Source organism: Ursus americanus, chromosome 14 (genome assembly GCF_024610735.1).
Source record: "Ursus americanus isolate L20-20 chromosome 14, mUrsAme1.1.p, whole genome shotgun sequence".
Lineage (NCBI taxonomy): Eukaryota > Metazoa > Chordata > Mammalia > Carnivora > Ursidae > Ursus > Ursus americanus.
Window position 1 is genome coordinate 635,091 of NC_142140.1, and position 26,756 is coordinate 661,846.

A 26,756-nucleotide genomic window follows, 5' to 3' on the forward strand; every position below is an offset into this window, starting at 1 on the left:
CCTGGAGAAAACTATTCACAGTTAGGGGATCTGTCAGGTCCCATCAGGGCCCCAGGAATGCTCTAGGTATTGCACCTAGAGGGGCTCCATGCCGACAGTGGGGTACACCACTGACGCCGCACTAAGGAGCAAACACCCTAGTCAGCAAGGCAGGTAGGCACCACCCCCCCCAGAACCCAGAAGGACGGTGCACGTAAGCCAGAACCATATCAGGGGCTGCCCAGCAAGAACTGGGACCACAGGGGAAACACAGCCATTGTCATAAAACTCCTACCAAAGCAGAACGAGAACAAGGTCCTGGTTCCTCCTTCCTCCTTCCACCTAATCTCCTGCCAATGCTCCCACTGGCCAACCCTGGCTGGGAGCCTAGGAAAGACAGTTCCTGAGGCTGTGAAGGTCAAACCAGCAAGCCGGGAAGGGTGACTCAGAATTCACAGAAAAAGGCTATCCAGGAGCTCCCAGGGTGACAGGGAAATGGGGGCAGGCTTTGGGACAGAGTACGTTCCCGGGCACCACCCACAGCTCAGGACCACCAGAGCACACACATCTGGCCAAGGACGGCAGGCCTGGGCTCCCGGGGCATGGTTCCCACATCTGTCAGCTGAACTCTAAGAGCCAGGGGCCTGAAACCGCATAGATACAAAGCTCTGCCATTATTTTCCTTATTCTGCTCCAACAAAAGGCTAACTGAAGCATGTGTTGTGATAAGAAAAAACCCTACATGTAATTAAATGAAGCACTGGGTCCTCCAATCAGCACTGGGCTGTTTTGTTTTAAGATTTTATTTATTTATTTGACAGAGAGAGCAGGAGAGCACAAGCAGGGGGAGCAGCAGAGAGAGAGGGAGAGGCAGGCTCCCCGCTGAGCACGGAGCCCAACTCGGGGCTCAATCCCAGGACCCTAGGATCACGACCCGAGCCAAAGGCAGTCACTTAACCAACTGAGCCACCCAGGCGGCCCAGCACTGGGCTGTTTTATAGGAACCCTTGTGCGTAACCCACACGACCACCTAGAAAGGCAGATCCTCCACTGCCCCCGTAGCAGAGGAGGGTGCTGCAGCCAGAGAGGTGAGGCGCTCGCCCAAAGCCACTGCAACCACAGAAGCAGACCTCAACTGCATTCCGGACTCCTGAGTTGGTGCTCTGATCCCCAGACACTGCCACCTGGCACTGTCACCACGAATCACCTCAACATGGCAGCACAGCTCTAGAATGTGTGGCCAAGCCAATCACATCTTTCATGAGCAAAGGCCTCCTCTTCACCAGGGTCAGAGACCTGCCAGGGAGGGCTCTCAGCAGGCTGCCAGAGTCACACTTGCATGCTCACCAGACGGCAAGGTGGGAGGACCTGCAGGGGAACCGGCGTCTACCAAGGAGACAGAAAGGAAGCGAGACATGCACTCCAGCAGGGAACAGCAGAGGGCAGGCATAAAGCTAAGAGAAACCAAACTAAGTGACAGCTGCTCATCAGTAAATGGCGGGCCTACAGGACCAGGACTGAGAAAATCTTTGTCACCTGCTCACTGTCTTGGTGCAGGACACCTCAACTCACAGCCAATTCAGGGACAGGGGGTCTCATTTCTCCACCAGCACAACAGGAAGTTGACTGCCACCAAGCCCCTGTACCCTGCCAGGAGACCTCTGGCTATGCCAGCCCTCAAAACCACAGTTCCAGTGCAGGGACCACATGGAACCTCAGCTCCACAAGAGCAATGACCAGAGATGGGTGTGGCCCTGGCCACAAGTGTACTGCCAGGAGGCTCGCTCCGTGAAGGGCTGCTCAAGGGAAACATGCTGTGCTCACCTTAGCCTGCAGGGTCCACCCCTGGGTAGGTGAAGGTCAGCAGTGCAGAGGGAACTACCACGGACAGCGAGAGCAAAGTCACCCAGTACCTAAGCAAAGGCAACACCAGAGGGCCTCCCCAGAGCCTGCAATCCACTTTGCTCGCCATCCAGGGCACCTGAACGGAGTCTGTGGGGGTGAAAAAGCCCTGAGTGATTCTGACGCACACTTTCCCACACCACCAGGGAGGGTCTTCTCCAGCTGTAGTCAGACTCCTCATCCACTCCACTGGGGAGCTTCATGACACTCAAGTTCACAATCCATTCTTTCAGGAGTGCCTGTGTGAATGTTCCCAGAATTCTCCTCCAGAAAAAGCTACAATTGCTGCCGCTCCCCAGTTAACAGACAGCCCACATGGAGGCCTTCCTCCTGTCTCCCTCAGTGTGGCCCTTCTGCTCTCAGCATGGCAGCAATAGGAAGAAATGGGAGGAGCCTGGTGATAGATGCCCAAAGATGATTACTTTAATGTGAGAAAAATTTTTTTAAATATACGTATGCATACATATTGTAAAAAATAGATCACTGACTTAATTTCATGTGTCAATCCAACCCAATTATTCAAACATTCCAGTGGTGTAGACTGACCAGTGGCACCAAGCAGGTCTATCACCTGGCCCTCCATCTGCGTGCCCATCTTCCAGTGCTGGACAAGCTGCAATGCTAAAGGAGCCACAGAGGCGCCCACCCCATTGCTGCCTGGCCCCTGCCTGTTCCCTGCTGCTCTCGTCACCCCTTTCTGGGAAAGGAAACCAATGCCAGACTATTCCTGTCTCAGTTTACAGGTGAAGCAGCAGCTGGAGAGCCCACCCAAGTGCCCCAGGTGCAACCCAAAAACCTCCACTGGTACACTCCCTCCCAGGGTCGGGGTGGGGCAGAGGGGACAGCTGTTCTGGTTCCCACTACTTAAATGGGGGCTTAATATTTATTTTTTAGTTACATAGTTCATGTATTTTCAAATACAGAAAATAAAAATGATGAAAATGATTTAAAAACTCATGATCTTACCACTCAGAAAAAAACACTAACCATGCAAGGGCAGGTGTTCTACCATTTTTGTTTCTGTGCAAATACATACACAAAAGTGTATGTACCCAGCTTTTCTTACGAACACAGACTTACCAAAAATATGCACAAAGCGTGCAGCTTTCCTGGCAGACACGAGCGGTAACTATTGAGTAGCACACAGTTCGGCACTGCGCAGCAGCCTGCACGTGCCCGCGTACGGAGATGCCTGGATATCTCGAGATGAGTTACAACACAGTCATTGCACGACTGAACATTACGCAGATCTTCTGGTTCTGGCAAACAGGATCAAGTGACCATCCAGAAATGTCACACTGCATCCCCACGTGCCATGCACACCCACGTGGGCTCTGGGTTTCCTTGCCTCTGACCACCAAGCACACCCCTCTGCTTCCTCATTCGTTGGGGGCCTTCTGCACAGTGCCTGCTCATGTCCCGTCCCCATTTTTCTACAGAGGCATTCATCTTCCCTCTCATTTCATGCTGTGTACGCTCATTTAAAACCTTCCAGTGTCCAGTGATCCCCAAGCCCTGTGCGTCTGCTGCGCTCTGGGCATCTGTACCCTCTGAGTAGTGAGTGCACTGGGGGAGCGGCTCTGGCGGCCCAGCTGAAGAGCAGGCTGGTGAGAAGTCTCTACCCTAGGGAGCGATTGTGAAGATGAAACACGAGCTCAATCGTGTGAAGCACACAGATGAGGACAAAGCAAGTGTTGGCTATCCAGACAGCTTTCCATTAACTCTCACCTTCTTTATCCTGTATGGAATTTTAGTCTTTTTTTCCCCAAAAGGCCATTACTCATTTGCCAACAATCAGAAGAGCCACCTTGACACACAAAAAGAAGAGCATAGGTCTCAGGCCTATCGATCAATGTGCGTCCCTGTGTCCTGGCCTAAGGGGCACAGCACCACCACCGTCTCAAAGGTTGTCGCCTATGCAATGTCCCTGCAAACACAGGGCAAATCCTCCAGGCTAGTTTCCCATGAGTCCTCGGGAATCCCTGACCGGAGATTCCTACACAAGTGCTCTGAAATCGCCTCAGAATTTCAAATGGACTTGCATGAAATACTGTGGGACGTTAGCCTGTCCGCGATAATGACTTCTTCCTCTCCCGAACCCCACAGCTGTCAGTAAATCTTGTTGGCTCCATCTTCCAGATAGATCCAGGATTTACCCACCTCTTGTGGCTGCCTGTGGCCGTGGTCATTTCCTACTGGGGACTACAAGGAACCTGCTACCTGCTCTCCTTGCCCCTTACAGTTTATTTTCAGAAGAGGAGCTGGAATGATCCTTTTCGAAAGATCATGTCACTTTTCTAATTATGACTCTATGTCTCCCCATCTGACACGGAGTGAAAGCCAAAGTTCCAACAACGACCCGAGGCCCTAAGCAGCCCTAAACAGCCCAGCCTCCCACCAGCTCTCTGATCACTTCTGAAAACGACCCCTGGGCCTCCCCACTCTGACAACAAAGGCCTTTCTGTTGAGAGCACCCTCCAGCCTCAGGCTCAAAGGGACCTTGCCCAGATCTGTCCACATGGCTCCCTTCCTCACTTCCATCAAGGGTCTCCTTCTCTGTTGAGGTCTCTCTCTATCCTATTAAAAACTGCAAACCATTACAGACCCGTTTCCTTGTTTTACTCAGATTTACCATTTGATTTCCTGTTTTCATTTATCCAAAGCAGAATGCAAGCAGTGGTGTCCCTGCATGGCCCTAAGCCGGGATGCATATCAAAACAGAGTCAGGACATCTGGGAGCATCATCTCTTCTCTCAGTCAAGTTTTGTTGTCTCCTCCTCCTCCTTTATGACCTGCCCACTTATGAAATTTCCCCCAGTTGTTCTAGAATTTTTGTTGCTACTGTGCATGAGCTATTCTCCCCTCCGCATTCCTAACTAGCTCTTGCCGCCACACAGGACACTGCTGATGGTTATAGGTTTGTGTTTTAAGTAGTCACTTCAATGTCTTTTAAGTTCTAAGCAGTTTTCAGTTGATTCTATGGGGTTTTCCAATAAGTGGTCAAATCATCTCTTAAGTTACTGTCTCCTCCCTACAAGTTCTTATTTTTTATTTCAATGGCAAGAACTTCCAGAGCAACATTAAACAGCACGGGAAACGATGATAAAAGCAATTCTGGCGTGCATGTAGAATGCCTTCGGTAACTCACAAGTACGATGTCGGCTCTTAGTTTGGGCTACGGAATCTTTATTACATTGTTACTTCTACCAATAATGGATACCAATTTTTTCAATAAATACAAAATCTACTGAGAAAATAACATAATCCAAGTACCAGACGTCCTAACGTTAAATCGCTCTCAAGCTGTAGGACTAAACCCCACTTGGTCAGAATATTAAAATATTTTGCCAAATCATAAGTGTATTTTATTTAGAACTTTCCCCATGTATTTTTGTAAGTCATCAATCTACAGCTCTCCTTTTGAAGGGCATCCTTGTCAGGCTTTGGTATCCAGATCGTGGGGAGTTTCCCCTTTTCCACGGAGCCCTGAATACCATGTAATGTACATATTCCACAGAAGGGTACAATCTGTATAACCATCAGGTAAGCATGAGTCTCTGAAATACTAACTTAATCTGGGAGTTGTTGAACTGTTTACACTATTATTTTTGAATAATGGTGATTTCTGGTTTTTTGGAAAATTATGCATTCTACTTCAAGTACTCCAATTTATTACCATATAGTTTGCATGATATTTACTTTCCACTGACTCGATAGAATTCACTTTTGCCTTCTTTTCTCTTGTTAAAACCACTCAGATGGAGGTAGACACTAACAGGTGAGAGGCTGTATGCTTTGAAGGAGGTTCTGTTTGGCCGACACAGAATGCTTTTTAACCATGAATAGGTTGCACACTCAAGTGTCAAAATCTTCATCTGACTCTCCTGAGGTTTGTTCTTTTTCCATCTTGACATAATAGCTATTCCCCTTAGCTTCCTCCTGTGCATTTGACAGGCAGGCACTCAGGGTACAAACCTGCATCTGGCTCTCATCACATCCCCTGCCTGCATACATAACAAGAAGCCAAGGTTGACTGCTTTTAAGCACCTAACTTGTATTATCTCATTTAATCCCCACAAGAATCCTAAGTAGGCGCTTTTATTAACCATTTTACAAAGGAGAAAGCAAGCAGAGAAGCTGCTTGCTTAATTCACACTCATAACTGGATGGTGACCCAGTTTTTCTCTAAGTATCTGTAATCAGCTTTTATTTCTTTTACCAGAGTTTAGTAGGTTCTTTCGTTTTCCAAGTACTTTTTCCTTTTTTTTTTTTTTTTTTTTTTAAGATTTTATTTACTTGAGAGGGAGGGAGAGACAGCGAGAGCTAGACTGCAAGAGCAGGCGGAGGGAGGAGGAGACCCTCCACTGAGCAGGGAACCCGGCACGGGGCTGGATCCCAGGACCTGAGCCAAAGCAGGCGCTTAACTGACTGAGCCATCCAGGCACCCCTAATTTTACTTTCTATTTTACCACGTTATAGTCAAAAACATGTACTGCCAGGTTGGGTTTTTTTACCCTTAAGACTTTGTTATGGTTTTCCTAATGGCCTAGTTTGTTCAGTTTAATTTCGATAAATATCCTGTGGTTATGGAGTAGGATCTATTAAATCAACTTTATTAATCCCACTGTAAACACCCTTCACATCTGTATTTTTTTTGTGCTTCATCTGCAAATGAGTTAAATTACCCACTTCCAATATTGCTAGGTTTTCATTTATCCAATTCTCCTAGATTTCTACCAGTTTTTACTTTATCCTGTTTGATATTATAGGTTTTCATATACTCACATGGCTACAAATCTTAGTCTTGCTGTTGATTACATGTGAACAGCAACCAAAAATAGGGAAAATCTTCTCTGTCCCAAATGCTTCCTGAATTCCACACCTCTGACATTACTATTAACCCATTGTGATTTTTGTTTCATCTGGTCTTAAATTTTAACCTTCCTAAATATTTCCATCCAGGGTGTGCCTCTTCTAGACAACGCAGGAACTGGGATTTTCCTTCTTGACTCAGTCAAGAAAAAGGGCAGTCGGGTAGGTTTTGCTGTTTACTGTGTTGTCCTGTAAGTCCTATCTGTTCTTTCCTTTCCCCAGCTCTTAGAGATGAAAATGTACACATCTATTCACAGTCCTGAAGTTGGTATATTAAAAAAAAAAAAATTTTGTTTTGCTATCAGATTTGATGAAAGTTTCTCTTTACTTTTTATGTTGAGAAAATATTCTTGGTTTATTTTGGGGGGAGAGCCACAATACTAAAGATAAAGAAACCGGCACATTTTATTTTCTATACACAACAGCAACCCAATGGGAATAATCTTGAATTTTAGATCCTATACCTTATTTTTCAAATCATTCAGATTGCACATTTTCTAAGAATCAATATATACACTCTGCACTTAACTACAGTGACAACAATAAAATCCCAACTGTGTTTAAGTGACTTCATCCCACTAAGTCCTGTTTCCCTGCAACTTCTCTGTTCCTAGACTATTACACAACAATCCTTTAATCCTGAAACCCAAAAAGCTCCCAAACCCACATTCCCCCCACCAGATTTGGTGCCAAAAATATTCACCAGCCAACACTGACCTGAACTCATATTAAATGAATATATTTAACAGAAAAGTGCCGATGTAGTAACTAGGCGTGTTAAGAAATATAGAATACACGTACCCTGTTACATTCTAAAATGTAAAATATTCTGAATTCAAAACACGGCAGCATGTTAACGTACATGAAGATATTGCCCAGCACTGTCTGCTGGGAGGGCCGAGACACAATGAAAGCTGGGTAGCAATGAGCAACAACCACACGGAGCACGCAGACCTTGGTTTCTAATACATTTTTCTAATAAAAGGAACAGCCCTCCTTGGGGGAATGGCTGAATCCTGGCTGGCGCAGGGAAAACACAGATGGTGTCAGAAGGTAGGGAAATGCCCCCCTAAAAAACCAGGGCACGTACATCCAAAGGGCATAGGAATCCAACCGAAAGAGCTCCCAGTGGCCAAAGCCAGAACAGTCGGAGCAGCAAAATAGATACTGATAATACTGATTACAGGCCAACACCCCTTGTAATAGCCTAAAGGACAAACACCTTTGAGTCCATACTGACATAAGTGAGTACATAAATGAGGGAGAAGAGACAGCTTGTCCTTACAGAAGTTGTCTAATCAACGTACAAGAGTAAGGGAAAAAGAAAATCACCACCAGAACATCACAGTAACAAAATCTACCCTGAAGCACTGAATTGATGGGAGGTTTAAGGAGAAACAGGATATCTGTGGGCAGATTAACCTTGCCCAAGGTCAACTCTGGCCTTTGCCCCTGGCTCCTGGGAAGAAATCACAAGGTCCTTGGAAGGTCCTGCCTGGTAAGCGTGTCTGTTCACCTGGGAGCTCTCAGCTACTCCAGATAGTCTAACAGCATGACTTACGGGGTAGGTCTTGGGTCACAGTGTCAGCTCGACCTTTGGAGGGGCTGGAGACGAAGTCAGCCACATGGACAGGCAGCCATCTGTGCAATCAAGACCTGATAAATGTCTGGACATGAAGGCCAAGTGAGCTCTCCTGGTTGGCAACACTTTGTGTATACCGTCACAAAATTGGAGAAGTTAGCGCTGTCTACATACAACTCCAAGGAGAGGCCAATGGGAAGCTTCACACTAGGAACTCACCTGGAGCCTGCCCTATGCCCCTCCTCTTTCCTTGGATGACTTTATTCTATACCCTTTCACTCCAGTAATCTATAACTGTGAGGTCTGAGCCCTCCTAGAGAATTACTGAACCTAAGACGAATCTCGGAGACCCTTGAACTTGTAGCTGGTGTCAGAAGTCAGGGCCATCTTGCAGACCCCTGAGAACTGCACACCATCTCGAAATATCTACCTCAAAATAAATATTTATTCATTGTAAAAGGAAAAATAGTAACTTCATGATGGAGAAATCTGGCAGACAACCTTAACCCAGTGATAATGGTTAGAAGCACCTGTAATATGTTTACTGCATGGACCCTAATAAGACACAATGAGATGGGTACCTCACTTCTGGCTCCAAAAAAATCCATCACCTCAGCCTAATCAAAAACAACAGACAGACAGACAGGCTCAAGCAGAGTAAAGGACCAGCACTCTTCAAACGTATCACAAAGGGCAAGGAGGGCGGAGGAACCGACCCAGACTACAGGGGACTAAGGCGTTGTGACATGCAACTGCAGCCTGGGGTGCCACACAGGACTCTGGAACAGCAAAGGGACCCCAGTGCGGTCCCGGTCAGATCCAGATAAAGTCTGCAGTCCACTTCGTAGGGCTGTGGCAGGGATCACTCCTTAGCCTGGGTAAACACGCTATGACTGTGGGAGATGGTAATATGAGGGGAGGCTGGGTGAAGGGCCTACAGCTGGAAAACACAAGCGAGTGACAACACTCACAGAGTATGGCCAACTGGGATCATTTTTCTGTAAGTCTGAAATTCTAGTAAAATAAAATGGCAGGGGTGGGGGGGAAACAGAGTTAGCCCCAAAGATTCTGGAAAAGGGATCATTCCTCTCTCTCTTAACTGATGACAAGACTTTAAGAGGGCTTTTCAAGAAAGATATGTGGGGGCAAGATATAAGCCTTCATAAATACAAGAAAATTCTTTTACTACGTACACATTTGAAGGTTGGATATGCGGAAGGTTCCAGATTTCTATTTCCCCTTAAAAGTCTATAAAATGTTTAAATCAATGAGTGTATAAAAATACCCTGACCACCACTGGAGGATGCAAAGAAACCAGTCATTTTGAAAACTGATAAAGAAAAAGACTCAGACATTTATCCTGACATTCCGCATGACTGTACTTCAAGGTAAAGAATAGCTAAGAAGCTGCTCTTTACAGAAATATTCTAGCTAGTAATGAGAAATGAGAAATACCCTTCTGCAAACCCTCAGGAATTAATAAATCCAGTCACTGGTCATCAACAGCTGCTAACAACACAGGACAGACTGACCACCAGATGTCAGGGACCCTCTGGAAGAGCACCCCACCACTGGCAAATGACTTTTGTCAACCCCCGACAGCTGACCCACCAGATCGAATTCAACCAGATGAAGCCTCTAGATGTAATTACTGATTTACAGGGAGCACAGAAGACAGAGGAGCCTGTTAAACTACAGCAGAGTGATACCGTCACCCAAATCTAGACTGGCCGACTCGACAGGACAAGCCACTGGCTTCTTTAACAAATGCTTGGGAGAGAAATGGAGGGAGAGACCTATAGATGTTAAAGACAATTAAGAAACACTACCAACCACGAGCAATAGGAGACTTGATTCTGATTTGAGCAGTTATAAGAAACATTTACAGCATTTGAGACAACTGAAAATTTGAACTTAATAGATATTAAGGAAATACTGTTATTTTTTAAAGAAGTGATAACAGCATATATTTTTTAAGTGACCTTATTAAAAGATAATGCTGAAATATTCATAAAAACAATTAAAACTAAAACCACCTCTACAGATGCCACCCCAAAGCACTGCAATCAGTGTAACATGTACTATGCACCTGAATGCTCCACGTTCTTCTTCCTTCAGGTGCACATTACCGATTAGGTTAAATAAAGGCATCTGGCTCCCTCCACAGACTCTGCCTAGTTTGTGCTGAATTCTTTCACTCTAGTATCTCACCCCCCCACCACACCTTCTTTTATTATCTCTGCAAGTGCCTTCCTGAACCGCCCTGAACCCTTCCCGAGTCACCGTGAACAGACACGGATGACATTCAATATAGGGCAGTATCTGCTTTAAGAAAACTGATTAACACAAAATAGGGCGTTAAAGAAGCCATGATATTAAGAACAGAAAGACATAAATCTGTATTGCTAACCTTACATACCCTTTAATATTATTTTTTAAACATTTATTATTTCAGAGAAAGCACTTGCAAGCAAGCACACACGTGTGTCCGAAAGGAGGGGCAGAAGGAGAGGGAGAGAGAGAATCTCCAGCAGACTCCTGGCTGAGCACAGAGCCCAACTCAGGGCTCTATCCCACGACCCATGAGATCATGACCTGAGCCAAAACCAAGAGTCGGACACTTAACCGACTGAGTCACCCAGGAACCCTACCCCTTGATGTTCTTCAGACAAATTTTAGATAGACACATGAAATATGCGAAAATGGTATTAGAAGAAATCACTGTTACCTTTACAAAAGGATTACCACACTTTCTTTAAGCACTGCATCCCACTACTCCACTTTCTGGATGGATGGACAGATAGATGTATGAGGCCACAAACTAGAGGTCCATTGAGTATTTTTTTTTTTAATTCAAAAAAAATTGCTGGCAATTTAAAATGACAAGTTTTCAAGAGAACTCAGAACTGGGTATCCATAATGCCACGTGCCACCCAGGGGCTGGCTCCATGGAACCCTGCTCCTGGGACAGCAGCAGTCCCTTCCCCAGGCTCTTCCCAATGCCAAGGTCAGGGGCCAGTGGCCAGTTAGCATCAGGTCCACACCTCTGCTCTTCTGACACCTGGCCTGTCTGTTCTTTGTCCTAGGCAGCAGACACTGGAGTCTGCAACCACTAACTTTCACACAGCTTTTTTTAGATAAATAAAACATGTCCATACTGATGCTGGAAATTTTGCTGATAATTTTTTCTTAAGTTCATATAAAACTAAGGAGTGGATAAAGGGCATTCTGAACATAAAACTAACACAAAGAACATAGGAACACCTATTCTGCATGTTTCTTCTGTCCTTAATTAAGGCCCAGGGTGACTCGGATCCCTCAATCCCCCAGCACACACAGCCTCACCTGCGTTGCTCCCAGTTCCTTTCTGCTTTTTTTTCTTGGCTAGTTGAATGGCTCGGGAATCAGTTCTTGCTGAGCCCCCACTTTCCTGAGACCAAAGAAAAGTGTGTCAGTCACTCGTTCCAAATAGTAAAGGAAGGGTAGCAAGGGAACTACAGAAATGTACTAAGTCTGCCTCCTGCACAGAGTAGAGTCCAATAATCTTTGAGGATCTCCAGCAAAGGTTCACGGAGAATCAAATGTTACATCCAATTATAGTGACAACTAAACAGAATGAGAGTTGGAACAATATACATAATTTTATTATCCAGAGAAGCAAAGTTTATTCCTCCAAAGTCTAAAACATATTAAAATACTTTACACAGAAACTGTTATAAAAGGAGTGACATACTTCTCTGCTGTCTGAAACAACCAGCCTTTCCTTGGTGGTTCAGGATTAATTAACTGCAGCACTTCTCAGCATTTTCCAGAACATGCCACACAACACTTGTACGGCAGACCCAGCGAGGTCCTATTTCATATACCCACTACAGAGGCTGCTCTGGTGGCAGGTGCTGGACTCAAAAGTTATAGACACCAAAACAAGAACTACATTACTGAATTCAGGAAGTTTATGGAGGGAGCCGAACAGTATTCAAATGGGACTTCACTTCTGTAAATTTGTGAATGTTTGATAAGAAAAACAGCTTAATGCTTATCACTACAAAAAAAAAAAAAAGAACATCCTCAACAGCTTGTGGCATACCTGTAACCCATTCACCACACACCATCTGTGCTCAGAGAATCGAGGCAGCCCAACGTCACACAGCTAGCGAGAAAATGAACAAGGAGTCAGGATCAAGGTCATGGCGGCTCCTCCTGCCTCCGCCCACAATTACGGCTCTGGAGATGCAGTGGCACCAAGGAACTATGGTTTCCCAAGGTACCAAGGCCCTCCATACAGGCCCTGCCTCCCCACTGACCTCTGTACCTCTGCCATCTCCCCTTCTGGCCCAGCCACCTGGGTGGCTTAACAAGTGCTCTGGCCACCTAAGCAAAGGCTGGCAAGTACGGCTATGCCACTGACAAGTGAGAGCTGTCAGGAAAGGTATGACAGACTGTGCTTCTCTCAGACTGAAAGGCTCATGGTAGATGGGTTACCACATCCCTCACAATTGATTCAAATTCAACGGATTTAACTTTAAAAAAAAACTGTGGTAAAATAAGATTTAACATTCGGAGCAATATAAATATCACCATCAAATTTAACCTGTGCCATGAAGAAAACACCAATTTGATCATTCCCATCTGAGACTGAGGAAATAATCAGACTCTCCCCCAAGAATCTTTAATTAAATTATTTTAAATTAAATTATATTAAATGTATTAACTGACATAAATATAATTAAAGTATATTAACTGTCGAGCCTCAAAATTGGAGAAGTACTCTTATAACCCTCCAGAAACAAAAGCTCACAAACCACTCCTTTTCCTTAATTCTAATTTAAAACAAAAATTTTTTTTTGCATGGTTTTAAAGTTTCCATTAAACCTGATGTCACAATTCCTCTTCCTCTGGCCATTAGTAAGTCTAAGGACCTGTTATTCCGTGAAACGCACAAAGGCAGAACATTTCAACATTACGAAATACCCCCCCCTTTTTTTTTTCAAGAAAAGAAACACATCATCACAGAATCACAGAACTCAAAAGGACCTTAGAAATCATCTAGCCAAAACCCCTCATTTTAGAAATAAATGAGAACTTAGGGCTCAGACAGGATAAGTGATTTCCTCAAGGTCATAAAACCTAGTCAGTTCCAGACTCAAGATCAGAATTCAGATTTCCAGACTTGTAGTCCAGGGCTCCGTCTTTTCGCAAACCAGTAAGAAATGTCTGCACATGAACGATTAATCCAGAACATCCTCAAAAGAGTGTAAGAGAAGCGAGTTACACGGTGGTGACTGAATAGAGCACTTCATACCAAATAGAAGTTGCCGGTCCCCGCACCGAGCCCCGTGTCTTTCTGAGGACTGTGCCTTTCTGCAGGGCTGCAGAACACCGACCTGGGCGCCCCTCGGCTCCGTTCCTGCTGCCTGGCGGCGTTGGGGCCAGGAGGCGAGTCCGGTTCCACTTTGATTGGAGCCAGCAGTTCTGGGCCACCGGTGTTTCCAGGTGCGGGGCTCGGAGAGGTCAGTGTGGTGGTGGTGTCTGCTAAGTGACCACCTGAGGTCAAAGCCTGTGGGTCCGGACTCAAGTTCTTCACAGGCAGAGCCACCAGACAGCCTAACGCTCCTGCGCTTACAGTCGGCACATCGTCCATACCGAAGCTGCTTTGCTGGAGAACCGTGGCTGCTGTCCCAAGAACGAGAGGGCTATCCAGGCTTGGAGGAATGTCACTGTGGGCCACCAACACCAGTGGGTCCATGGGCCCCAAGGAACTATTATTAGCAGGAAGGTTTCCTCCGAGTGAGGCGCTCACAGAAGTAACATCAATAGTCAGGATTCCAGAGCTCAGCGCCTCGTCTGAGGCCCCCGCCACACTACCACCATCACCGGGTGCATCAGAGAAGAGCGCTGCCAGGTCTATGTTGTTGAGCTCACTTTGGCCTGGGCTGCCAAGTTCACTGCTGTGCGTAAGAGAACTTGGAGCTCCAAGCTGAGGGAAGAGATCTGAAAGAGAAATGAACACTCCAGTTGTTTTATGCACCTTAGCAGACTCGGAAGTTTGTACTAAGATGTTAGGTAGCAAGCAACCCATCAAGCTAACATCTCCTCCCTCTGCCCCTGCTGCCCGGTGCATCAAAGGTGGCCATACAGTGAAGAAAGGCACTGCCTGGTGACCTATCAGGCACTCTACACACATGGTTTCAAATCCTTGAGCTCAAAGGGATTTCTCCAGATAGGACATGACCTGAGAGTCTAAATAACATTTCCTAAAGTCACACCACTGGTAACAGAAAGAGGCAAGACTTGAGTCCATGTCTTTCTGGCTTCAAAACCTATGCTCATTCTGCTACACAACAAGAACTGCCCTCAGAAGCCTGTAAAACCTTCCACAGGGGCGCCTGGGTGGCACAGCGGTTAAGCGTCTGCCTTCGGCTCAGGGCGTGATCCCGGCGTTATGGGATCGAGCCCCACATCAGGCTCCTCCGCTATGAGCCTGCTTCTTCCTCTCCCACTTCCTCTGCTTGTGTACCCTCTCTCGCTGGCTGTCTCTCTCTCTGTCAAATAAATAAAATCTTTAAAAAAAAAAAAAAAAAAAACCTTCCACAGAACACAAATCTTCAGAAATCAGACACAAGCTGAACTCTGGCTCTGGGATAGCTTTGGAATTGGAGGGTGTCAGCTCATGTCTCATCAAAATCTATGCCCCACTCCTCAAGTAGCTGCAATTCCAAAACAAATTTGAGTCATATGGTGATACCAGTGAGAAAAAAACTGTCCTGTCTGGCTTGCTCTGGGATCAGGCCTTGGCTCAAGGTCCCAACCCTAGGGACTACAGAGAACTAAGACATCGGCCCCCTGGGCACTCTGGAGCTGTGTCCCCTCCACGGAGCTTCTCCTGATGGGCTCCCCTTCTCCCCCCACCACTATATTTCCAACCTCTAACACTCCTTCCTCCCCCAGGCCATGATCTTCCTGAGGGTAGGGAGTCTATCTGACCCACAATGTCCCTTCAGCAGCAGGCACCAGCGCCTGGCCCCTAAGCAGCACTTAATGACTATAGCAAAAAAAAATTCTAATAAATCCCTCTTTAGTCTTAATTGTTCATTTAGCCTCAGTTGTTGGTCATATCATTCTTCAAATATTTGATTCTCTGTTATTCAATCAAGTAACTTAAACAGTCAGACTACCCTTGGAGGAATAATGAGCATTAGCATACTTTTACAAAATTTCATTGAGGGGTGCCACGCTGGCTCAGTCAGTGGAGCACACGACTCCTGATCTCGATTGGGGTTGTGAGTTCGAGCCCATGCTGGGTATAGAAATTACTTGAAAATAAAATCTTTAAAAATTTCAATGAATACTCAAGTCTAAGATTTATTCAATCATCCCAAATCCTAGGACTCTTCAAGCACCAAGCAAACAGGAAGATGGGAGTATAAAATATTTGGATAAGGGAGCCAAACAGGGCCCTGAAGTTAATCCTTCCCAAGGCATTTGCAGCTGAAGCTTCTAGAACATGCCAGTGCCTGGCCAGAGGGAAAAGGCTCTCTCAGTTCTCTGGCTCTATTCCTCCTACACCAACTGTTAGCTAATCCCAAACTCAGTGACACTGAGCTAGTGGACGCCAGATCAGAGTGCCTATTATAGTTCTAATGTAAACCTATGAAAGAAATCTACTATAGACCCTCCCAAAATAAATTAATAACCAAATTCAAATATTATCTTCTTTAGTTGTCATACTCCTTTGAAGTTTAAAAACAGTATTGATATATTATGGCTTCTTCTCTAAGTATCTCAGAACCAAAAAAAACAACTTCAAAAACAATGGAAGAGATTCAGAAATTAAAAATGGAAAACTGTCTCTTTTTCAAAACCTTCCAAAAATTCCCTTGACTATCCTGATACTTTCATAGGGATAAATAATTAATAATAATCTTGGGGCAAAACAGACAGCAATTTGTTCACAAATTTCCTAGTGTTGAAATCACAGATATTTACTGGACACCTGCTATTGCAAGGCCCAGATAGTCAGAAATCATTAAACGTTAATTAAGAGAGTGTCTAGACCACGGTTACAATCATGACCTCGCTCCAGCACTTCTCAGTGTATGGGACCTCAGACAAGTCCCTTTCCTTTCCACCTCAGCTTCATCAGGGATGGAGCAGTGAAGACGCCCCTGCCCCAGGCCCACTGTGAGGGGGACTCCAACAGCAAATCCAGGGCCTGGCAGGGCCCCCGGCAGCATCGGTGCACAATGATGCGTGTTCCGAAGCACCCATTTCTCACGAGGCTAGCACTGGGGCACTACCTGACCACGGCGGGGAAGAATGACACGCAAGTCAGTCAATGCCACAATATAAATTCAGAGCCTGGGAAACACAGGCACTACAGAACCCCTAAGAGGCTCTCACATGGAGACAGAGACTAAGGAAACTCATGTGGAATGAACGATCCTGCTGCTGACTTTTGAATGAGCCGAGCCAGGAAAGGGAGAAGAGCAGGAGCAAAGAGGCCCAGGTGCGCAGTATCCCACAGTCCCAGCTCAGAGCCAGGAGTAGCGAGAGCTAAGTTCTAGAGACAAAAGTAGCAACCTGACCACTGAGGCCTCTCAACACCAGCCTTCGACTCTTGACAGGACTCTGAGTTGAGGTGACAACCTCTGATAGGAGTCCTCATAACACCTAGAGTTCAGAAGGGCAGCTTCTTAAATCCCAAGCGAAATGGCAATGACTATTAGAGCCGAAGGAGTCAAGTGACTACATCTGTAACAGGATGAGAAGAAGCCAGAGGAAGGACACTTCCTTCGGAAAACTACACAAATGCTCTTCCACGTTTTAAAGATGGGGAAACCGAAGGTCAAGGACCTGTGCCTAGCCTGGATCTCACCGCTGGGAAGTGGCTGTGCCCCAAGGCTGGTGCTGCCTGTCACACACGTGGCAGGGAGGCAGCACACTCAAGTAACTGTAAGGCCAGCGAGGACTTCCCCTGACGGGAGCAGCAACCCCACCACGCCCCAGAGAGCAGGGTGGTGCAGGCTCCCGGGCAGAGGCAGCGCACAGCCGCCCAGACCCCTCAACGGTCTGCCCATATGGCTGTGCACGCAGTCAGGCCCACGCCACCATGCAGCCAGACGACCAGGCCTTCGTGTGCCCAGAATCCCCGCTCCGGACTACTGCTATGGTTCCCTCGCCCCCCTCCCCTCCCCAGGCCCTCAAGCCTTACCCCCTGCTCACAAGGTGAAACACCACTCTGCACAACTGGACAGAGAGAGGAGTGAAGACAGAAACAAGGGAGGAGCGGGTTCAGAATTCAGGACAAAGGTCAAAGAGGGAGACAGACTTAGGAGACACATGCTAGGAAAAGCCAACCAAGTAAAACACTGAAAATAAACAAACAAATAACTGAATGCTCCTCAAGGGAAGCACTTCAGAGACAAGGGAGGGATTGAGGGTCAGAGGCAAGAAGTGGCAGAACAGAGTCCAAAAGATGCCACTAGGCTTGGCAGCCATGGTCCATGGGCCAGTAAGACTTTGCTGTACTCAATTAATTTACCCTATAGCCAGACAACTTCTTAAGGGGTGGAGGAAGGAAGGACACACTGGCTTCTGACACATGTCGAGCGTGTGCATCTTTGCAGCGCCATAAGAGAGAAGTGAACCGAGCAGACCTGGGCGCCGGCTGTGCTGGCGGACCACATGCGCCTTCATGCTGTGCTTGGAGGTGAAGAGTCTGTTACAGCTGGACACCGGGCAACGGCTTTTCGGAGCACCCACATCCTGCAGGTGTTTCTTGGAGTGAATATAGAGGCTGCTACGGGCAGAGAACCTGGCACAGCACCCTGGAACAAAAAGAACGATGAGTGGGAAACCTGAGGATTCCCAAGAAAACAGTGCTGACATTTCCTCCCATCAGAATCATAAGACAATGCATGCCCATACTCGGGCCACTGGCCAGGGATAGACACATACCCCTTGGGGCAGCGTCACAAATGTAGGGGTCAAGGCAGGCTGCCCCCAAGCCGGGCCTCTTTGGCATGCAGATTATGACAGCTGGAAGCAATCAAGGCCCAAAAGACTCAGGAAGAAACTTTGACATCCCTCTGCCTACTACCTGAAAGACTTTAGATGGAGGACATGCTCCAGGAAAAAAGCTACCACCAAAGATAACTACATTATGATACGAACTAGTTATGGGGGACAGGGAGGACCTAGCAAGGCCTGTTTAATCAAAGTCCGTTTGTGTCCCATTGTTTCTGTGGGCCCAGCAAACACCTGTTCACCAAACAGTTACTCGTTTTCATTCTGATGAAATGCTTTCCTTCTCTCTGAAAGTCCCAGGTCCCTACCACCCTTCTCTTTAGCTCAGGATGACATATATACTTCATTTTACCTGTCTCTGGAACCTCACGTCTGTGTGGGTTTACCGTACACATGAAATTAAGTTTTATTTTCTGTTAATCTGTCTCATGTCAATTTAATTCAGTCCAGCTAGAACAACCTTGAAAGGAAAAAAAACCTCTTCCTCCCCGACACAAGGAATTAAATTTGAAAGCAAACTGCATTTAAAAGAAGATATGAAGTTCCCCATCAATTGCGCAGAAGACACATAACCTTGACAAGTTAACTTTGGGCCTGTTTCTTCACCCACTACACAGGGCTCCTGGGGAAAATAAGTCAAATTCAGTGTTAATCCCTTAAAAGTTCAACTGCTAAAAATTTATACCAATTATCTGTACATAGCTGGAACAATATCTGTACACTACTGGAACCCTATGACATTCAGAGTTGGAAACTATCTCAACTGATCACCAAAGCCAATTCCTCTCATTTTACTACTGAGAAACTGAGGCCCAAAGGGACCAAGCAAATGACCCAAAATCAGGAGCACAAGTGGAGCCTGGAGGCGGCACCGCCTTGCTGACTTAGCCAGAGTCGGTAAGACCACAGACCTGCACGTGTGTGTCAAAGGGAAAACAAGACAAATTAAAAAATACCACCACCTTCCTCTTGCCCTCATCTCCCACTGCTGGAGCTCTGCACCGCGGGGACACGCACAGGGTAAGCACGGTTCTCGGCAGCTACAAGCTTGTGACCTCGTAGGGATGTGTAAACAACCACCTGTCCTAACAAAGGGTAAAATAAAACCAGTGCTAGTGCCATGCAGTGTTCTAGAAGCAGAAGAAACAGCACGCCTCTTGAGAGGAGAGAAAAAAGGTTTCAAGAGGTGGGTAGCATTTCAGGTGACTGGCTCTTGACAAATGGTAGGGGCCACACAGCACAGCAGGATGGTGTGCAGGCCGAGGAACTGCCATCCAAGGCATGGAGGCCACGAAGCAGGGTGGGCAGCTTGGACTCTGGAGCCCAACTCCAGCTCAGACCCTACTGGCCATGTGGCCTTATTTATTCTTTCTGGGTCTCCTTTTCCTTTTCTGTAAAGTGGGAATGACACCCACCTCACAGGGCTTATAAAGACTACATGTAAACAATTCCAACCTAGGAGTGCTCGCACGGTGCCCATGAAAGTGGAATGGGCATCGTGGCACTTGTGGCAGCTTCCTGGGATGGCGAGGTGGAGCTGCTGGAGTCTAGGCCCTGGGGGAGGCCTATATAGAGGCTATGAAGACAGAAGATGGCCAAATGACAAAGGGTTTTGGCTGAGAGGAGTTTTGAACTTATTTCATTTTCAAACAAAGCTTCCAGCTTGTTTCCAGGTCAGGCTCATGAGAGAACATTTGGAAAACACATGAAAGAACAGATGCCTCCAGGCTCACGCCTAAGTGCTCTGTCTGCAATGTGTGCTTTGCTCCACACGGTGCCCAGGGGTACTCTGTACCTGCAGTGTCCCTCGGCCCCCTTTCCAGCTGGGACGCCACACAGACTTAAGGAGGCACAACAGAGCAGAGGCGCCAAAAACACTTCTACCAAACTGCTTTGCCAAGGACAGGGGTCAGCCACAACAGGGATGTCTGCCACACTCGTCAGCAGTGGTTTCCGTTTTTAAAAATATTTGCTAACTCGATAGGGAACAAAATATACTTCATTTTCATTTGTTCATCCTTTGATGGCCAGGAATGTGACCATTTTTTCCACGTGTGTTAATGGCTGTCTTTTTCTAACTGCAACAGTATCTATCGAGATTTGTATCCATTCTTAACAAATCAAAGCTATTAATACGAGCACCCCACATTTACATCAAGTTACCCCCACCCAGGGGAGGGGCAGAAGCAGCCCGTCAATGACAAACGCCATGGGGATCTCCTCAACTCGCATCTACCACTTACATGAGGAGCACACACGTCTTCCAACCTCGACTCGGTATGCACTGCCAGGGCATACTAGAGGTGACGCGGCCACTGCCACTGCCGCCACCACCCACCCGCACGCGCACACACACATGCACGCACTGTCCTCAGTCTGCCACCCTGCCCTCCCTCATGCTCACTCACTGCTGTGTGGCCCTACCCTCCCTGTCTCCTCCAGTTACTATGAAAAGATGGGTGGTTTTTTGACTTTTTATTGTTTTTAGACTTTTTATTGTTTTTAACTTTTTATTATGAAACATTTCAAACATTACGAAAGCAGAAAGAATGGTCTAGTCACGTATCTGAAACAAGAATAATCAACTCTCAATAAAAAAAAAAAATAGAATCATCAACTCTCAACCGACCCAAAAAAGGCTTCTAGGATCCTTTCCCGAGGCTCCTGCCCTCACCTCCACTCCCTGAAGAAGAGCACTCTTCAACTAAGCACCACTGGTCACCCCATCCACACCTGCCTCTACCAGCTCAACACCGCAACATGCTTCAAGTTCTCAAGGCTACAGTTACTGGAAGGCAAAAGCCACCCCTCCTCTGTAGCCAGCTACCACCCCCTTCCTCTTTCCCTCCACCACAAGCTACCGCTCAGGGCACTAGAGCAGGGCTCTGCCTGAGCTACTCCACCAAACCTCAACCCTCACCCTGCAAGACTCCACTGACCCTGCTGGAGGAAGCGACGGTCCTCACCGAACTGTCGCACCTCAGCACTCAGGACGGACTCCTCTCCTTTCCCAAACATCCTCCTCTCTTGGCTTCAGGGCTGCCAAAGCTACGCTCTTCCCATTCCTTCTTAGGCCCCTCCCAGGGTTCCCCTTCTACTTTTCCGCCTGGAATTGTGGCGGTCCCCAGGGTTTTTGTCCTAGGCCTTTTTTGTTTAATAGCAATGGTAACAGTGGAAGTAGCTGACATTTGCTGTTTTCTATATGCCTCGATTAAACCTGTTACCTAATAGAGCCCTCTCACAACAACCCTCTGTGGTTTTATGACCACTTCAAAGATGAGGAAAAGAGGAAGAGAGTGCTTGAGCCACTTGTCAGAGGTTACAGAGCAACTTCAGTGGCAGGCTTGGGCCCGGGGTCCAGGAAGCCTCAGGCCTTCAATCACCACACTCCACCGCCCCTCTTCAGCATACACCAATGCCTGAGTGCTGTGTCCACCTCCGTGGCTTAGATCCTCACCACGTGCTGCCTGCCGCACTCCCAGCCCACCTCCTCGCCAAGCCCAGCAAGCAGTACCCCCCCGCCTCCTGAGCATCTGAGCCCGGGAAGCCTGTGGGCACCTAAAATGCAGCACGTCCTCTACCTCCAACCACCAGCCCTCTGTGCCTACCTCAAGTGAGACGCTGGCCACAACTACTGCTTCACCCGAAACCCATACCCCCAAATCGATCACCAAGCCCTGCCGGTGCACTTCTGACTCCTCTCTCTCTCTCACCTGTGCCTCTGCTCCCACCTCACCGCCAAGCTGCAGTGCAGGTGCCAGCCATCTTCCCAGGTAACCAGGCGGAGCCTCAACTCAATCATGGTCCCATCACTCCCCTGCCCCAAGTACCCAGCCTGCTGCTCTCACCATTCTGGGAGAGGCCCCTACACTGGCCTCTCCTGCCTCCTTCTTTGGCCGACTGGGAGACCACTCCCATGCCCCCATGCTCTAGGAGCAGTCTGGGTGACCTGTGTGCCCCCACAGCACCCTACAGGTACTGGTCTACCTGGCGTGCCCCAACTGGAGCTCTGATGACAGGAGGAACTGAGTCTTGGTTAAACCATCTGTATTATCTTCATGACATTCTAGGAACTGGTCTCGGCTTCAAACTGATCTTTATTATCCTTTTTCCAGGTAAGGAAACTGAGGCCCAGAGAAGCTGGCCTGAGATCATCACCTGAGGGAGGGGGGAGCCAGGAATGAGACTCACAAGCACACACTGACCTGCTCTGCCCCTCCGGCACAGCTGCAGCACTTACAGTGGGGCCAGTACACGCAAGCCATGGAGCACACTTCCGGCCCATGAATCACGCCTTCGCTGTGCAGGAAAAAAAAAATCCGAATGCCCTTTTTAAAGAGCTAACCTAACTTGACTGCTGTCCAATCACAGCATGCACAGCTACTATTTACTGAATCCATGATAGGTGCCAGATGCCAAAACAGGCACTTTCCACAGGTTATTTCACCTATTCCTCACAACCACCAAATTAAACAGGTAATAACTAGAACCGCAGACCTCGTGAGTGCACTTCAGAGCCAACAGTCAAACCGGTCTGATTCTGAAGTCTGTTCTTTTCAATACACTGCTCCCAAGATAAAACAATTAACTAAAAACTGGCCATTAAATCTAATGCTGCAACTTACACTCACCTTGTTTTGAAGCAAATAAAACCTACCTTTAAACAACTTAAACTTACAACAACGTGGACATGTACTAGTTTACAGCTCAAAGTGATGTATTAAAATCTACCTTCCACAGGACACTCGAACGGCTTTGTGCCCAGGTGGGTAATGCTATGGCCTTTCAGGTGCTCTGCTCTCGTGAATGACTTTCCACAGCCTTCAACAGGGCAGGTAAACCTCCGGTCATCATCGTGTTTCCTGCCAGAAGAGAAAACCAGGCAACACGATTACTCACACAACCTGGAGGCCAGACCTCAGAGGTGACTCTTTGTTTAAATTCTGCAAATTACAAACTCTTAGCATGTAAAGAAAATGATCAGTACATTTCAGAATATCTTAATTCTCTCTAACCCACGTGCACAGGTTTGCAATTTAGCTAACTCTGTAATTAGAAATTCTACTTTAATGACAAGGCTGACTCGACAGTCAGACACAACAATTAGTGCTGCTTCAATCTAGGAACAAACAGCTGGGTCCCAAATGTACTGATGAAGCTACTTCCAATGTTTAGAAATTCTGGTAGCAAACAAAGTTTCCAAGCTGCAGAGGGCAAAGAGAAGCATGCACAGAAAATCAACTGCAATGCTAAAAGGACCCCCTCAAGTCCATGCATAAACACAGTTCTTTCCTAAGTAACGCTGTTATACTTAGGTTGTTATACAACCCCTCAAATCCCCAGCTGTGCAAGCATGGACAAACCACCCAACCTCTCTGTGTCCCAATACAAACTGGGGACAGTAAGAACATCAAAGCCAGAGTCGTCGTGAAGGTTACAGGAGACACACATGTAAAGTGCTGAACATCACCTGCACATAGGCAAAGCCCTCCAAGGACATCATTATCAGCATGGAAAGTTTGTAATGACATCAGGAAAGCGTCTTCCACAATGTTAACTCTTTTTAAATATTGAATTAAATAAAGTATGCAAATTACATTTAAAAACAAGCATACGTAGAAAACCTGACATTAGGTGATCATATTCTGAGTGGTTTTCTTTTTACAGCTTTCTGAACTTTCCGAACTACCTGCAATGGACTCCTTTTCTTATAACTTAAAAAAATTGACAGATATTTAATTCATAGGCTTCTGCTACTGACAAACAACTCATTCATTTTCCATAATGGGTAATTCAAATGAAACGTAAAGATTACCTTTTGTGTCGTAGGAGTTTAGACATGCTGGTGAAGGTCCAGCCACAACTGTCAGAGTCACAAATAAAAGGTCTTTCACCTTAGAAAAGAAAAAAATTATGCCACATAATCATAAATGCAAGCTACCGCAAAGACAAATCTTAGGTGCCAATGCTATATTCTCTAGCTTATTACCTGTATGACTTCTCAGGTGAATTTTCAGGCGACAGGCTTTGTCATATTGTTTGCTGCACCCAGGAAAGGAGCAAGAAAAGAGTTCTTGTTCCCTGAAGTGAGCTCGGTTATGGGAAAACAGAGCACTCACTGTGATGAATGTCTTCTCGCAGCCTGAACAAAGAAAACACAAACCCTGCTCACTGGTGTGACAAAAATCACATAAACAACTAAACCAGTCACCACTCCAGGACACTATTCACACTGAAGCAAACAACAAAGAAAATGAGTCAGAAGCACCTCCAGAAAGTTATAACCATTATCTGGCTTTGTAATAGTGGCTAAGGGAAGCCACTTAGCACACGCAGGCCACCTGCTATGATAGGACTTAGACATGAAGCGAGTGATCAAGGGGAAGTCCTCCAATCACAGCCACGGACTACCCATTTCCACACCACAGATCTGTCTTAAATTTTGTGAACTCAAATGTCAATGCTGTCTGAGGCCAAGGAAAACCCAACAAGACATATTAGATACTAAGAAACAAGGATTCTTTTGGGAGGGTTGAACTCGGAAGGGCCACAAACCATTGTTCTATTCGAGACTTGTTTGCCCCCGCAGGTGATGCTGTGTCCTCAATTACAAATGGTCCTCCCTGACATCCTCTGCAAAAGGCAGCAGCCCCTGCTGTCACCTGGCTTCTCCTTTCCCTTTTGCCTATTTCACCAGGGTTCCCTTTTGTCAAAGGAGTCTACAAGGGTCATCTTTATTCACATGGCCTTTAACTTCACTCCCATCTTCAACCCCAACTGAGCCACCGGAAAGAAGCCTACCCCACCAATCCCCCGACTTTCCACATCAATAGCTCTCCTTTGACAAAAAGGTTCAGTGCTTAAATAGAGTAGAAAATACCAGGATGCAAGATGCTGACCAGGTATCTTTGTGGCAGCTCTTTCCAGAGCCTGTAACATGCTACCATCGTGCCTGTAAACCACCAAGCAGATATATGCTGCGCATCACCGCCTCAAAGCACTAGCCCCAGGAACCCTACGTCCTCTAGCAACACTCAACTGGGAAATGCTCCTCTTCCTAAATGCCCAAAAATCATCCTCCCTGCTCCTCTTTCGCAGAAATCTGCCCTCCCTTCCCACCCCCCTCATTCCCTATTTTGGGCTTTGATGTATTCACACACTCCAACAGGTAAATCTCTCTGCCTTAGCAAGAATCACCCACCCTACAATCAACAGTCAAGCCCTTTGATCCTGCCTCTGCAATCTTTCCTACATGGAACCCCCTCACCATTCCCACTGCCTCAGCAAACCGAGGTCTAGAACATTTAATGGGGGCTTCACTGGTCCCTCTCCTGAACACCACTGATCGTCCAGCCCAAAACTCTCAGGCGGACTTCCTACCCTAAAGCAAGCTAGATTCCTGATCTTCCTGGTATTATACTTGGAACGATGCTCTTTGTGCATTTTACTAGGGAGCAATCTATAAGTCAGATTCAGTGTATAACTGAGAAAGGTTCTGAAACAGTGGTCTAAACCTATATTCTCCACAAAGAGGGATGGATGCACAAGACCATCCACAAGCACGAAGGAAAAATATATTAGAATCTATTAATATGCTTTTCATTTCACCCTTTCAAAATCCCTATATTTAAGTGTATCTTACAACAAATACTATGAGAGCACTGCACATACATAATGCATCAATACGCACACAGGGCACATGCTAAGCACACAGTTGAAGCTGTTTTAATGAAGAAGACCTGGAAGGTCCCTCCCCCTCTACTGGGCCCTCCCACACCTTTACAACTTCACTCCCCACCCCACCCCACCACCACATTCCCTGCCTTGGCTTTTCAATGTCACCCACCAGCACTGCCTTCCACCCCAGCTTAAGCAAGCCAACTCCTTCCCAGGCAGGAATCTTCTCTTCCTCCTGGGGAGGCACACTCTCCCTCTTAGAGCACCTAAATCTGCCTCTCCTGGTGGAGTTCACTGTTTTGGAGCCTGCATTCCCTCCTACTACAGACAATGAGAGGGGAAAGAACCCTTCACTGGATTTTATCCACATTACTGCACCTCAGACTCTTCATCTGTAAAATAATAATTTTTAGAACTTCCCAAAATTGTGAAGTCCAAGGCCAGAAAACTGCAATGCACTACACACCTGTGACTATCCCCTCAGGGCCTTAAGGCGTTGCATCTGGTCAGATTCATCTGCGCCACCTAAATATCTGATAACTGAATTTCTAACTGATGAAAGACCCAAGAAAACAGACACCTGACTCATAAATCCAATCTCTAGGAAGATGCTTTATCACCTTCATTAACCTGAAGCACCGTTAAAAGGGACCTGTTGCCTCCACCGTGGGGAAGGCAGGCTGTAATTATCAGTGCTACCTTTGTCGAAATCCCCACA

General features: G+C 46.7%; 1 protein-coding gene across 2 annotated transcripts in view; it reads right to left on the bottom strand.

The window, feature by feature from the left end:
* ZXDC (ZXD family zinc finger C) overlaps positions 1-26,756 on the bottom strand; it is a 40,134-nt gene that overhangs the window by 12,100 nt on the left and 1,278 nt on the right. The window contains exons 2-8 of one of the 2 annotated variants that reach the window (XM_045812302.2): positions 24,351-24,503; positions 24,177-24,255; positions 23,093-23,223; positions 17,992-18,162; positions 13,638-14,326; positions 12,423-12,485; positions 11,681-11,765 (exon numbers count right to left, since the gene is read on the bottom strand). In XM_045812302.2, coding sequence (XP_045668258.1) covers positions 11,681-11,765; positions 12,423-12,485; positions 13,638-14,326; positions 17,992-18,162; positions 23,093-23,223; positions 24,177-24,255; positions 24,351-24,503 — 1,371 coding nt within the window. The remainder of the gene's footprint in view (positions 1-11,680; positions 11,766-12,422; positions 12,486-13,637; positions 14,327-17,991; positions 18,163-23,092; positions 23,224-24,176; positions 24,256-24,350; positions 24,504-26,756) is intronic. The other variant, XM_045812303.2, reaches the window with a different exon arrangement.